This window comes from Ziziphus jujuba, chromosome 4 (genome assembly GCF_031755915.1).
Source record: "Ziziphus jujuba cultivar Dongzao chromosome 4, ASM3175591v1".
Classification (NCBI taxonomy): Eukaryota; Viridiplantae; Streptophyta; class Magnoliopsida; order Rosales; family Rhamnaceae; genus Ziziphus; species Ziziphus jujuba.
In genome coordinates this window covers 32,207,167-32,222,703 of record NC_083382.1, presented here as the reverse complement: position 1 = coordinate 32,222,703, position 15,537 = coordinate 32,207,167, and the positions used below count along the sequence as shown (strand labels likewise).

Sequence of the window (15,537 nt, the reverse complement as noted above, 5' to 3'; positions counted from 1 at the left end):
ACTTTTTTTCTTTTATTTGAGGGTGAAAGATCTCATTTTTGTATTGGCAATTTTATCATTAGAGTATCTCCAATAAAACAAAATAAATTTACTAGATTTAAAATGAAAATATTATTATTTCAATCTAAAAAATCTTATAAAATAAGATGAAATTACAATTTTTTTTTTTTTTTTTGGGGATTCATGATGAAAGGAAAACTTGACTTCTATATTATTAATGATTTATATATTATAATATGTATATATTCGGAGTGGACTTTGGATGTCATATAAGTCCAATACCTATATATATTGCAAAAATCATTTTATCTTGAACCAACTGAAAAGATATTTGTTTTTATATGTATGATTTTACTTTTGATAATAAAAGAAATATTTTGAGATATAAATGGTGCAGGATGGGCATGGCAATGGATAACCGAAATAACTTTTCATAACATGTCGGCATCTGCATCCCAATCAGAAAATGGAATCAGAATTTAATAATATATTTGACAAAATATTCATCTCTATCAGAGCCAATTGGAAAAACATGGAATCAGAATTTAATAATATATTTGACAAAATATTTGGAGTGTGTGGGCCAGACAACACAGACTTAACACGAGAAAGTGCAGTGTGGGTCCAACTGCGAAAGCGCTTTTGTGCAACACTTTTTCGCTGCCGCGAGATGGCCTAGCACACGTGTACAAACTGCCAAACTTTGCAACATCCCATCAATGCCCCCACCAATTTTCACTCTTTTTGTTTTTTCAAATTAATTTTTATATTTTTGGAAAAATATTAAAATGGATTAGGGGCATTCCGAGAATTGAACTCGGGACCTCTCGCACCCTAAGCGAGAATCATACCACTAGACCAAATGCCCTTACTTGATTTTGAATTAAAGAAAACATTTCTACAATATTTCTAAAAATTGTTTCTTTCGGTGTCACATAACTCATGAGGGAAATTAATTAGTGATTGGTGATGGGATAAAGTTGTCGGTGGAAAACACAACCAGGAAACGGTGGGGGCCAGGAGTTCATGAGTGTCTTGCTACGATGAGTAACTGGGAGACCTACGTTCATATGGAGTCTCTCTGTTCAAAACACTACCTAATTGTTTATATGTAGACTATTTACTTTTTTCAGGTGTAGCTATATATATACATATATGTGGATTTCTATTCTATACTATCATTTTTTTTTTCTCCTTTTCCTATCTTGAGATTGAACATATATAGTAAAAAATTGCTGCTAAAAGTAAAATCAAGAGAACCATTTTTGCCCGTAACTTTATTGGCTCTTAGTCATGCTTTGGTGAAAGGCAATGGATGGGTGTTGTTGAAGCACCAAATTACAAGATTTCCTATGAGTCTCCACATTCAATAAAAATATTTTAATTTATTGTATCCTATAATAAAAAGGAAAAGAAAAAAAAAAATTTTAGAGAAAGAGCAGTTTGTTTAACTGCAGAAATGGTCCACTATGAAAGCAGCTGTTCTCCTCCGTCAAGCTAATATTTTGGGCCATTTCCCCAACTTCAAGCTGTTATTGGACAAGATCCACACATTTATTGGCTCACATACTTTATTGGGTCTGACCCAGTAGACCAAAACTTTCCATTTGCGTTGTAACAAGGCTTCAATTGCCACCAATGCCCCAAAAGTCGCTTGAAAGGTTAAATGCAGGCCTGCTAGTTAGTCCAAGACCACAAATAAGATGAAAGATACATTATCTATTCTAGTTAGAACAATAAAAATCTTAAGATAAAATTAAGAAGATGTTCATAAATTCTGTATACCATCAAAAAGCTCTACTCTCATGAAAAGATCAAACTTCTAGAAAATTGTGATTTTTTTTTGTTGTCTTTTCTTTCAAGTAGATTAATTCTCAATCAGTCTCATGAGATGACACTTAAGAATACATGGGTTAGTTATCCAATGTTGGTTTTGGTTAAATATTAACATTTTTGTTCAGTGAAATAGTGGATTTGGTTACTGTGATCGATACCCAATCTAATCATAAAGTTGAAGGGTAAAAAGAAAGACCCCAAGAGTATTAAAAAAAAAAAAAAAAAAAAAAAACACATAAGTATATAAGGTTTGTCCATCGTTTAGCATGATCGACTCAAATGTGTGGCCCTAAACTAGTAAACCCTGAAAAATACATTTTTGGACCTCTGATGGTGCCATTTTCAACTATTGTAACTTGTGGAAGAAATGGTTGTATCATCTTCTTAATTTAGAAAAATGCATCACGCAGAAAACATTGGAAGGGCCTTAATGGATTGCCCTGTTGCCCTTAATGGATTGCCCTGTTGACACTAATCATCCATTCCTTCACTGGATACAAGTGGAATACCAAATCATTATGTATTAATGGTACTTGCTCTGAAATCTCAATGAAGAAGAAGATATATGTATATCTCCACAAAATTGTGAACATGAATATGACAATTGACAAGCACCTACCATGTTTTTAGCTGCATTATTCATTTTCTTTGCTTCTCTGCAAGCCACCTGGGGGAGTTTAGTGCACGGTGTTTTACTTGTGGGACTTGTATATTAAAATCATATTGCTTTCTAATTATGGTAAAGTGGAATTTAAGCATTTTCTGTCTGTGCTACTTCAGCATGCTAGCCTCCATCAATCCCCCACCTTTGAAGCTTTCAATCATGGTGTGTTTTAGATCACCATTGCACTTTTAATCAGTTTCCTTCCCCTGTTTACGATTTCCAAAGGATTTATTAGATTCATCAACTTTAATGGCCCATTAAACAGTATAATATATACTTATAATATTCAAAGGAAAAAATAAAGTTGTAGGATAAAATTAAGTTTCAATGTTATGGAAGTTCAGTATTCAGTATTTGTTGGCCTCTGAGAAATGGTGCTGCATACATATCATATATGTTGCTTCCATTTTCACAGAGAACAATATAATTAATACAGAAATTTGACTAATAAAGATTGTTCTCTGTTACTTTTCGGCGTTTGTGACTGAAGATTTCTATATTTTAATGGTTTACCATAAATTCCGCTAAACAACCAAAAGCAAAAAAGGCTAAATTAAAACAAAGGGCATGTATACAAATATGCAAGCAGAGAAGGAGTTGCAGAGAGAATCAATGAATATAATATTGATGGGTGATTGGAGAAATTTGGAAGTCAAAAAATGGTTCCGCAGTCGGTGGAAATTAAAAAGGAAGATAATAAGATGGGATTTGGAAAAAGTGACGTCGTGTTTACTTGTGGTTAATGATATTATACGTAATTTTTGGCAGAAGACATGAAGTTGATGAGGTTCTTGTAGAAATTAAAGAAATTGAAAATGAAAAAGAAATTTTCAATATTTCATACATAATATATATATATATATATATATATATATTTTATATACATGTCCTGCACAAAGTCAAAAGCAGACATCATTAATTCGTATGGGGTGAGTGGGAAGTGAAGAAAATATGTTCTCATTAAGGGAACTCCCAGGTACTACATAAAAAGGTGATTGCTTTGAACCATAAAGTCAATATAACTGAAAAACCCACCGGTAAATTATTACCTAAACTAATCAACTTTTGTTCTCTGCTAGCTAATTTAAATAACTAATGTTTTTTTTTATGTTGGTGTATACATATGAAATTGCGAAGTAATGCTGTAATGCATAATCCAGACAAAACTTACTGTCAATGTGGTAGTTTATTATTTATCTTGTCGTTTTTTATAAAAAAAAAAAAGCGTACACAAAAATGAAATCAAATCAAATCTTAAAAGTTAAAACACACACTAAATCTAGATGGACGTGTCCACGTCTTTAATAAATGTACAAGAACGGTAAATACTTTGGCAGTTTACTTACTAAAGGAAACCCAATAAAAAACGTCCTTAGTATTCTTATCTTATATATTATTTGTATATGCATAGTTACTTTAATAATAATAATAATAATAATAATAATAATAATAATAATAATAATAATAATAATAATTAAAACTCATATATAGTTATTTTGAAAATGTAATTAACGAACATGCATGAGCGCGACGTGGTAAAGGAGGAAATCTGAGTGATCAACCAAGATTTTCTACTGGTGGTTGTACCAAAAGTCAACTAATTTGACTAGGTGGGTTTGAATTAATTTCTCGGGGGGCTTGATTAATTAATGGTTTCAAAACCAAATACTGAGGAAGACCAGAAGAACGACCCTGCCGCAGACCCACCATTATTTTCACCCAAAAAAAAAAAAAACCTGAAATTACGATTAGATACGTTGGACCTACACCATGGCTCCACAGGTTAATCACGCCATCACTCTCGGCTTTATTCCCTTTATAAAACCCCCCATTTGTCACTCTCGCTCTAACCTCACTACCATCCATCTCAACAATGGCTGAGCTTGCACCATTTTTCCTTCTTTTTCTCACTTTGTTTCTTAGTGCAAGCTCTACTACTTCCTCTTCACCTGTTCAAGACCCTGAACTTGTAGTACAAGACGTTCATAGGTACATATATAATTAATTATTTTAAATGTCACCACTTTTTCCTTGCATATATATATATATATATATATAGATACACATATAATTAATATACATTAATGTTTTTTTTTTTTTATGTACTTTTATATATAATTTAGGAGCATCAATGCTTCAAGGAGGAACTTGGCCTACTTGTCGTGTGGAACGGGCAACCCCATTGACGATTGCTGGAGGTGCGATCCCAACTGGGAGAGGAACCGCCAGCGGCTTGCTGACTGTGCCATTGGGTTTGGAAAGGATGCCATTGGAGGAAGAAATGGTCGGATCTACGTGGTCAGCGACTCCGGTGACGACGACCCAGTGAACCCCAGGCCCGGAACACTCAGACATGCAGTGATACAAGACGAGCCACTGTGGATCATCTTCAAAAGGGATATGGTGATTCAGCTGAAGCAAGAGCTGGTGATGAACTCCTTCAAAACCATCGATGGTAGGGGTGCTAGCGTCCACATTGCCGGAGGACCATGCATTACCATACATTATGTGAGCAACATCATCATCCATGGCATCCACATACATGACTGTAAGCAAGGAGGGAATGCTAATATCAGAGACTCTCCTGGCCATGAAGGTTGGTGGACTGTATCGGACGGTGATGGGGTTTCCATCTTCGGTGGGACGCATATATGGGTCGACCATTGCTCTCTCTCTAATTGCCGGGATGGACTTATTGATGCCATCCATGGATCCACAGCTATCACTCTATCCAACAACTACATGACCCATCATGATAAAGTCATGCTTTTGGGCCACAGCGATTCTTACACACAGGACAAGAACATGCAGGTGACCATCGCTTTTAATCATTTTGGCGAAGGGCTGGTTCAGAGAATGCCAAGGTAAATCGGTAAATAAAAATATTCAAATTAAATCCAAAACAATCAAACATATAATATTCCTTAATTATCACATTAAGATGGATGTAGTACGGATACTCATAATAAGCCAATCTTTTTCTACGAAGAGATTGGCTATCTGTACAGCATCCAAATTTTATTAAAGTCTAGACATTCTAACTTATTGTTTCTAGGCTTATTTGATAGGTTTAATTCCAAACTATGCTCACATTTGCATGTGGTACTTGACCTTCATTTTTTTTATTTTACACTTTGGTCCAGCTTGAAAATAAATATTTTAGTCTAACATGAAAACAACAAAATTACAAAATTAGACAACTTCTATAAAACCCCTACATGTTACATCAAGTGCATTACATATCTTAAAATTGATCAAAATTAAACTAAAAATAATATTAAGGACTAAAGTGTAACAAAAACAAAAAATTTAGGGACCAAAGTGTAAAAAAAAAATAAAAAATCAAGAACTAAAATGAAAATATGAATATAACTTAGGAACTATGATATCGAATAGTAATGATGGTCTAAAATATATAATATAATATTAATGCAGGTGTAGACACGGGTATTTTCATGTGGTGAACAATGACTATACACACTGGGAAATGTACGCAATTGGCGGGAGTGCGTCACCGACTATCAACAGCCAAGGAAACAGATTTCTTGCACCGGATAAGAGGTTCAGTAAAGAGGTGACGAAACACGAGGATGCGCCGGAGAACGAGTGGAGGAGCTGGAACTGGAGGTCTGAGGGTGATATGTTTTTGAATGGAGCTTACTTTAGGCAATCAGGAGCAGCTGCATCTTCAAGCTATGCCAGAGCTTCCAGCCTCAGTGCAAGACCTTCTTCTCTTGTGGGCTCAATTACTACCACTGCTGGTGCACTTAATTGCAGAAAAGGGTCTCGCTGCTAGCCTAATTATAAATTAATATATAACTTTCAATATATATATATATATATATATATATATTTTTTTTTTTTTTAAAAAAAAAAGAACAAAGATTTCTATAGTACTTTGTTTGCAGGCGCAGTACTTTTTAGGACCCTTTATATGTAACCTTCAAAATCATGTACTACGTACTTATTTTGACTAGCTTATTATATGGACTTTGCGACCTCTGCCTAGCTAGCTTAATTGTAGCTTTATTGAAAGCCATGGATATTGGGATTGTTTTTTCTTAATTTGTTAGGCCACGCAGAGAGCAAATGCAGAAGTGTTGTTGATGATGAATTTTCCATATTTGGAGACTCATTTTTCTTTCTTTGTGTTTTTGGTGAGGTTTATTGCGTGCGCATGCGCTATCTCTTTTTAATTTCTCTCTTTTCGTCTGCGAATTGTTGAAGTGCTCCAGGGGTTCAAGAATTTCTGCTCCTTTTGTGGAATATTTTTCCTCCATTTCCTTCTAATTAAGTACAAGAGGATTAACTAATTAGCGCCATGAATAATATGATTCAGTGTGAACGATATTTTGTAAAAGAGGAGACAATATGTTCCATGAGAAGCAGGACAAGTAAATTAATTAATCAAAGCAAAAGCCAAATAAAACCACAAGCACCGCTATTGCTACTTCTTTTTGCCCGTCAATCATGCAAAAACTACTAGCTAGCAAGTGGGCCTTATTACTTGATAAGAAGCAGGAATATTATCTCTCATCCATTTATATGATTTTGCTTGGCGAGGAGGGTGGGGCACTGGGTCAACTTCTATGTATAAATAGTTCTCACTTCCATCTAAAGACACATTCACTCATTTGGTCAAATTATGTAATTATTAACATTATGCATGAAAAGCAATCTTTAGTTGTTAAGTACTATTAAAAATATATATTATTTACATTCATACGTTCTTTGATATGGTATTGGAGTTGTGACACAATCAACCAAAAATGTCAAAAAAAAAAAAAAAAAAAGGAAACTAAAACATGAAACATGCATGCAGCACATCTAGAGGATACGTGTAATCCAAAAAGTCCAAATTGATATAACAAACTTAATTGTTATGTAATTCAGGGTTGGTGATCTTCTGTCTTTTTTTTTTTTTTTTTCATTCATCTTTGTTCAATGATAGATACGCACCACTTTATTTCACATAATTTATTTTATTTTATTTGTTAATATTTACTAATAAACAGAGATGAAGATATGAAAAAAATGATATGTTGAAGATGGAGATCCATAATGGATTTATTTAAGAACCAATATTTGGAATTTATTCACTTATTGAACTTAAAAGACAATGCGTTAAATTTTCTTCGGATCTCAAAAGAACAGTTGAAACAATTTCCTAATTAAAAAAAAAACACAATAATAATAATAATAACACATACAAATGGTTCAACTCGTCAATATAATAAAAGGAAGGAATTATATATGAAAAAGTCCTGGCATTGTCTCTTATAATATGGACGTACAAGGCCTCTTAAAAAGATAAATGTAAATAACGTATTCTTTCCTTTCTTGGTTAAACTAATTAATAAACACACAAACACAGTAAGCATATCTAGTTTGTATTAATTAATTATAAGCCAAAGAAGGAGGCCACGGCGAAGGCAACACCGGCAGCGGCAGCGGATGCCTTGAGACCCAAGGCACCTGAATCAGCAGCAGGAGCATCAGCAGGGGCAGCAGCAGCAGGTCCATCAGATACATCAAACATGGGTCCGGGAGATGGTGCATCGGAGAAATCGCTGTCGGGTAAGGGGGGAGATGAGACGTCGGAGAAGGATGGTGAAGGGGCATCAGAGGGAGTCTCTACGGAGGTAGGAGGATCGGAAATTGGAGATCCGGCTTCGGGGGCATCGGAAGATGATGGAGATGGGGTTTGAGCGGAAGATGATGGAACTGGTGAGGATTCCGAGGCCTTCGGGGACGAAACCGGAGCGGCAGAGGTGGACGGAGAAGGTGATGATGATGATGATGATGATTGCTGTGGTGCAGGAGAGGCCTTGGGAGAGGCGCTGGGTGACTCCTGAGCTGCCACACCGGCAATGGCTACAAAGATGAGAGCCAAAGCAATCACTTGGCGTGCCATTTTAATTGTTTTGTTGGGTTTTATTTTTTTTTTTATGTTTTTTCTTCTCTGTTTTTGTGTTTTTGTTAAAAGAAAAAAGGGGGGACTCAAATGATTAATGCAGTACTTCTCTAAAATATATAGAGAAATACTGCGTAACCAAAGAATGGAGATATAAGGAGAAGGAGATAATAATATATAGGGGTGAGGGTGAGAGGCAGAGTAGGGGAAATTTGTGGAGGGAAATTTGCGTTACAACTTAAAACTGTTTGGTTTGTGTTGGTCATAGATTTAGAGGAAAGGAGGCGATGAAATATTCTTTTGGCTGACCGCTTTTGGCGCTCTCTGCTTCTAACTTTTGGTGGTGCTCAATTGGTGCAGCCTAGACCATACCAGTTCTTTTTTCCAAAAATTTTATCTGCTTTTTTTTGGCCCCCCTTAGAAAATATGAGTTTTGGCCTTTGCTGGCCAATTGGTAGGTGATTATTAGCTACTTCTTTTACTATTTTCGTTGACATGTACTTGCACACATATTTCAAGGTATCTAAAGCTGGATCCCAAAGGTAGACATTAGCTAATAATTTTAAAGACAAATATGGTTCTTTTTTGGTCTGATAATTAAAGTTTTGCTATATAGAGAAGTGTCTCGGATTGGTAAGGTGATTTTTGTTCTTTTAAACCTATTAAAGGGAGAGATCGTCCATCCGATCTTTTTTTTTTTTTTTTTTTTTTTTGGCTGCAACTTTGACTTATCAATTTGAGTTGTAGAATATGTGTACAAGCCATATATCTTAAAATTTTGAATATGTTAAAACTAAAAAACATCATTTTATTTAAAATTTTATTTTTCAATTTTGAGAGTTTTGGGCTTAGGCCCCCAATTTCAGAAAAAAGAAAAAAAAGAGTAATGGATGGGCCTGGATGTGGATTTTGGAAAAGTGGAACCAGGAAGCAAGATAATGGACCACGCGGTGCAATAGAAAGTGCTTTATGCTTTTTACTTTTTTGTAAAAAAGAGAAGAGTTGGGAAGCGTTAGTAATATGAACAGAAAGAAGAAACCTCAACATGCTGCGCATACAAAACCTATAGGCTATAGCATTGTTTCTTTTTCACATTTCTTCAGCTTGATATATTCACTTAATTATCTATTTGTGGGTCCGAATCTACATATTAAATTATTATTCTTATCTTACATGTTTCTCCCAGTATATTTATATATGTTTTTAGAGCCAGAGAGACAGAGAGCAAGAGAAGAAGGTCTTGGGAGGAAGAAAATTCATGAAGGGGATAGAGATAGATTGATATGGAGGCAGGGGTGATAGTTAAGCTCGTAGTGTGTCTCTTATTTGTAGGTCAATACCTGCAGACAATATTTGCAGCCACATCACATTTCTCAGGTAAAAATAATTAGTATTTTATATGGTTTTAGTAGTAGTGGTGGTAAGTAATTGAATAAGTAATTGATCAAATGCAGGTGACGCTGTGACCGGATTAGAAAAGCAAAAAAAGCAATTGGGAACAAGACTAAGAAGACAACTAGTATTTAGTTCTGGTTCTGGTTCTGGTTGGTGGTCTGACGAGGATTATACTTCGCCTCACAGGCGACAACCCGTGCACAATAAGTTGGACCCCTGAACCAGACTCTGATTCTGTGTTTGTGCTTTTGTAATGGGCTTTTTGCTTGGTTTGGTTGCTTTTTGTTTTTCACAACTACAACTACTAATAATGGATGGACAAATTCCTCACCATTAATGTTAATCTTATTTCTTACCAGTTCTCTCTGTTCATTTTTCTTCTGTTTTTACCTTCTATATTATCTACCTCATATCCATCCAAATCACAGTACTTTTTATATTTATCTGTAATATATATATATATATATATATATATATATATATTTGTCACTAAGCTATTGACTAATACTCAAGTTTTTCAATCGAAGGTTTTAACTAATCTTAAAGTTATGGCTTGTATATCTAATATATAATAGTGAGAAGCTAGCTGGCTGAAACAATTAATATTAAATAACAAATTAGTCCATCCAGTATCATTCCGTTTCTAAGTTTCATTAAGGTTTAAGGATTAGTTCAAAGAATATTAACTGTTGGAACTATAGGATTCCCTTTTAGTTGGTGATGTTCATGCATCTCTTTTTCTTAATTAATTAAGATTTTCCTCAACTTCCATTCAAGGTTTACTCAAATTCTTGTCATTCAAACACAGTAATTAATTAATTAATTAAACATATGCAGACACTACAAGTCCCTCTTGCTAGCTGTAGGGTATAATTTTATAGGCTTACTCATTTCATCATCCAATTTTTGACCCACCAAGTGCCGAAAGAGGACTTTTCTCACCGCTTTATATGTACATATGTCTCTTCAAAGTTCGAACCTCCGTTTCATACACATATTTTGGCTAACTACGTACATATAATAATAAAGCCATCGAATCTCTAACACAATTTTCTATCAATTATCCACCAGCGATGGTGGTAGCTTAATCGAAAAAAATCATTTAGTCTTCATATATGTAAATTTAGAAGTTGAAATATAAATTTTGATAAGTTTCGTTATTGTCTCGGATAGTTCCATGCTGCAATATTGTATAGTGTAGGACTAAGGTCTAATGCTTATAATACTATCAAGAGACATCTATTTTTTTAAGGAAAAAAAAAATCTATTAATTATCCACCTGCTTCATCTAGATATTCAATATCCTAGGCTTCATATATATATATATATATAGTTTTTACACTGCACATGCACATACAGTAGAATACCTTAATTACCATGTTCCAAAAGGCACTCCACGTATTAGGGCTTGCCTTGCCCCTTTTTAGTATTTAATGTTAGGTCTAATTAAACTAATCAAAATTGGACAGTCCCTGCTACACTTTAATTACTATCAATTAATTTTTAATTAACATCAAAAAACTTTAATAGGCAGTTTTAAAATCGTGTCTGTTTGGGTTCAGAGAGTTGTCTAATGTGAAGCTTGCCACGTGATATTCAGAAAAGATACAGCTTTGCATGGGAAATATAGTCATGTGCAACTGTAATGAAAAGAACATGTACATACATATAGAAATATATACTTAAAATATTCGTATCAAAGAACGTATAATTTATGAACCCTATGTAACTATCATTCAGGGAAACGCTAATCCCCAAGCTTAGCTATATTATATATATATATATATAAAATACATTTAGCTGTCTAATCTTGATAATCTTGGTGGGTCAAAATTAACTTTAGTGCCAAGACAAGTTTCAACTATTTAATTTTAAGATAAGATCTTAGATTCAATCCATCAATAACATGCAAATATTTGAAACATACAAAATATCTGTACTGAATTTATCCAAACAGCTAAATTATTAGTCCTTGTCATCACATTATATGTATAATTTTCATGTACAGAAAAACTTTATATAATATATATATATATATATATATATTTAAATGCCGGAAGGCTTGGTGTCACGGTCAAACAAGACAATCCCAAGAATAATCATATATATATAATTTCTAGTTGGCAAAGCTAGATAATCTATAATGGCAGCAAAAATATGTTCTAGTACCGTAGTTAACGAAACATGTATATGGCTTTTAAATAATATCCATCAAATAATTCTTAATATTTCATTGTTTCTGGTGTAGTCCCAAGTCTTTGGAGAGCTTTAAACTCTTGGCCTTCTCACAAAAGAAGAACCAGAGCGCTATCAAAATAATATAATATTAGGATCGCCATCGTCACCCCATTAATCTTCTGACCTTGCCCTTTTGTTTTCCCTGTATATATAAATGTCATGGTCTTGGTCGCCAACCGATCGAATTTGCATTCTGCAAGTTGTTTATGAATAAATCATACCTTATTAATGTATACCCAACAGAAAGACTCATGAAGAATAGAAACGTAGCATGGAGAATGCAAAAAAGTTGCTGATTGGTTAGCTAATTTAAATCATAGTTTTTGTTTAGGTGTTCATTTTTTTTTTTTTTTCTCTTGTTCCTTTACGTTTGTATCGTGAAATATTTGTGTTAGTTCTGTTTTCTTGCTTCTTTAGCTCCCCTTTTTCACAAAAAAAAAAAATAATAATAATAATAAATAAAAAATTAAAAACACATACATACATATATATATATATATATATATATATATATATGGAGAGAGAATATATATATATATATATAGAGAGAGAGAGTCTATAATCAGGACTGACCAAACTCCTACGGACAAAAAACATGATATTTTTAAAGAGTTCTGTTGACCGTTTGATTAAACGGATGATCCAGATTTTTTTTTTGGGGCCAATCGGAGACTTTCTCCTCTCTCGTGGCTTCTGGGGACTCTCTCCTCCCTTTCTCTCTCTCTCCCTCTCTTTCTCTCTTCTTCTTCTATATAGAGAGAGAGAGAGAGGGAGATCTAAATAAAATCAAACCGGTCCTTATATTTAAACTTGGAATATTATTATTATTATTATTATTATTATTATTATTAAGCATTGTTTTTGTCATTAATATGAGAGAAACATTCGCAAGCCCCAAAAAATAAAAAAATAAAAAAAAAAATTTTTGTCATTAATATGAGAGAAACATGCTCAAGCCCCCAAAAAAAAAAAAAAAAATGAGAAACATGCTTCAAAACCTTGTGTCAACGTGATCTCAAACATTGATCGATATTTATAGAGGATTAATTAATATTGATTCCAAGTTAACAGCTAAATAATTATAAATATAAATAAAATTTTTTTATAGTGCAGATATTTTTAAGATTTTAACTTATTAACAATAATTTTACAAAAACTTATGATCTTTTTTTATATATTTATCAATTAAAAATTTACAAATATTTGTATTATAAAATATTATCTTATAGATATTTGCATCATAGAATATGTATAAATAGTATTTGGTTATGATATATATCTCTATATATATATATATATACTCTACTATCAGATCGGACCATACGGTATCCATCTGAATCAAAAACATGTTCAAATCCACAGCTTTTGAATTTTAACACTCTTAGCCGTCTATGCCAAATGTTAAAATTCAAAGATTGTGGATTTAAGCATGTTTTTAATCCGGATGGATACCATGCGGTCCGATCTGATAGTAGATTGTCTATATATATATATAAAGAGATTCTATAGACAGGTCCGATCTGACCAAAATGGTGCGGTCCAAAAACATGAAAAAAAAACCAGCCACTAGATTTTAACTTATTCAATAAACGGTTCTGATACTTTCTTGTCACACATGAAAAAATTGCAACTTTAAAAAAATTTCTTTCAACCTTCCCGCTTCAAAATATAGTTTTTTTTCGCGATTGCATCACTGTTTTACACAAACTTTACCATTTCAAAATTTCTAAATAAAATCTACCATCTTTCACCGTTTCAAAATTCCCAAATAAAATAAACCATCTCCACCGTTCCAACCCCAGATATCTTTCTATTGCTTCCACCGCCCAGGTCTTCTCCTCGACAATCCAAAATCCATTTAGAGCTTGGGTTAAAGGTTAGTATTTTTGAGCCATTGGCTTCTTTTTTCTTTTTTCTTTTTTTCTTTTTAGAGCCTTTGGTTTTTTTTTTTTAGTGTGAGCCAAAAAAAAAAAAATGACATCGATAACCTGCAAAACGCCACTGGCTTATGTACCAAACAAGTGAGCATTTTCCTTCAGATTAAAAGCTGGTCTTTCTCGGTGGTTCAAAGTAGTCTCCTCATGGCCAATAGCGAAGTCTCGGTGGTGACTATATCGCTATCTAGAGTAGAAAGGGCATCTATGGCCTTGATAATCGAGTCTCGTTTGGCTGGGTTCTTTTGAGTCTTAAGGCCCCGATCTTGTTCGAATATGAGGTTGAGGAGTTCCTACTTGGAGAATTTCGATTAAGTTGTGAGGGACGAGCAGGCGATCATAGAGGAGTTAGAGTGGTAGGGTTTCAGAGAACAAGAATTGAAATGGTGATGTTGTGGGTTAAATTGAATATTAGAAAGAAGAAGGTTTGAGGATGTAGAGTTCTAGAGATTTTTTTTTTTTTAATTCCTTTGCAACTTTTTTATATTTTTGCAAGTATCATTCAAAATAATAAAATTCAAACTTACCAAAAAAATTAAAAACCAATTAAAAATTACAAAATTGAAAAGATAATAAAAAAAAAATTGGGAGACCAAAGCCAAAGCTATTACATCCCAGCGTTGGGTTTGGTCCCCTAATTTTTTAAAAAAAAATTTATTATTATTTTTTAATTTCTTGGTAATTTTTTTTATATTTTTACAAGTATCATTCAAAATAATAAAATTCAAACATAACAAAAAAAATTGAGGAGCGATTGATAATTATAAAATTGAAAAGATAATAAAAAAAAGGGGGGACCAAAGCCAACGCTATTACATCCTAGCAGTGTTGGCTTTGGTCCCCCAATTTTTTAAACTTTTTTATTATTTTTTTTAATTCCTTTATAATTTATGGGATAATAAAATTTAAAATAATAAAATTCAAACTTTACAAAAAAATTGAGGACCAATTGAAAATTAAAAAATTGAAAAGATAACAAAAATATATTGGGATAAAAATTAAAAGCATTGGCTTTAGTCCCCCAATTTCTTAAAACTTTTTATTATATTTTTTTAATTCCTCTGTAATATTTTTATATTTTTACAAGTATCATTCAAAATAATAAAATTTAAACTTAACAAAAAAATTGAAGACCAATTGATATTTACAAAACTGAAAAGATAATAAAAAAAAATTGGAGGACCAAAGCCAATGCTATTACATCCCAATAGCATTGGCTTTGGTCCCCCAATTTTTTGAAAATTTTTATTATTTTCTTTTTTTAATTCCTTTGTATTTTTTTTTTATATTTTTGTAAGTATCATTCAAAATAATAAAATTCAAATTTAATAAAAAAAATTGAGAACCAATTGATAATTACAAAATTGAAAAGATAATTAAAAAAAAAATTGGGGGACCAAAGCCAATGCTATTACATCCCAGCAGAGTTGGCTTTGGTCCTCCAATTTTTTATTATTTTTTTAATTTCTTTGTAATTTTTTTATGTTTTTGCAAGTATCATTCAAAATAATAAAATTCAAACTTAATAAAAAAAATTGAGAACCAATTCAAAATTA

At 32.9% G+C, this 15,537-nt stretch overlaps 2 protein-coding genes and 1 non-coding gene across 3 annotated transcripts; 1 reads left to right on the top strand and 2 right to left on the bottom strand.

The window, feature by feature from the left end:
* Positions 1-796: 796 nt before the first annotated feature.
* Positions 797-868, bottom strand: TRNAP-AGG (transfer RNA proline (anticodon AGG)). The gene has a single exon. It is a non-coding gene; the product is annotated as a tRNA-Pro (tRNA).
* A 3,493-nt stretch (positions 869-4,361) lies between these two features.
* Positions 4,362-6,346, top strand: LOC107415231 (pectate lyase). The gene is made up of 3 exons (XM_016023524.4): positions 4,362-4,489; positions 4,624-5,364; positions 5,936-6,346. Exons 1-3 carry the CDS (start codon positions 4,374-4,376, stop codon positions 6,294-6,296), a joined length of 1,218 nt encoding a protein of 405 aa, XP_015879010.1. The 5' UTR covers positions 4,362-4,373; the 3' UTR covers positions 6,297-6,346.
* A 1,385-nt stretch (positions 6,347-7,731) lies between these two features.
* Positions 7,732-8,566, bottom strand: LOC107415216 (uncharacterized). Its single transcript, XM_016023503.4, has one exon. It carries the CDS (start codon positions 8,412-8,414, stop codon positions 7,902-7,904), a length of 513 nt encoding a protein of 170 aa, XP_015878989.1. The 5' UTR covers positions 8,415-8,566; the 3' UTR covers positions 7,732-7,901.
* Between the last annotated feature and the right edge of the window lie 6,971 nt (positions 8,567-15,537).

Coding starts and splice junctions, on each gene's coding strand:
- LOC107415231 (XM_016023524.4), top strand. CDS start 4,374: ATGGCTGAGCTTGCACCATTTTTCCTTCTTTTTCTCACTTTGTTTCTT. Junction 4,490..4,623: donor GTAGTACAAGACGTTCATAG/GTACATATATAA, acceptor TATATAATTTAG/GAGCATCAATGCTTCAAGGA. Junction 5,365..5,935: donor CTGGTTCAGAGAATGCCAAG/GTAAATCGGTAA, acceptor ATATTAATGCAG/GTGTAGACACGGGTATTTTC.
- LOC107415216 (XM_016023503.4), bottom strand. CDS start 8,414: ATGGCACGCCAAGTGATTGCTTTGGCTCTCATCTTTGTAGCCATTGCC.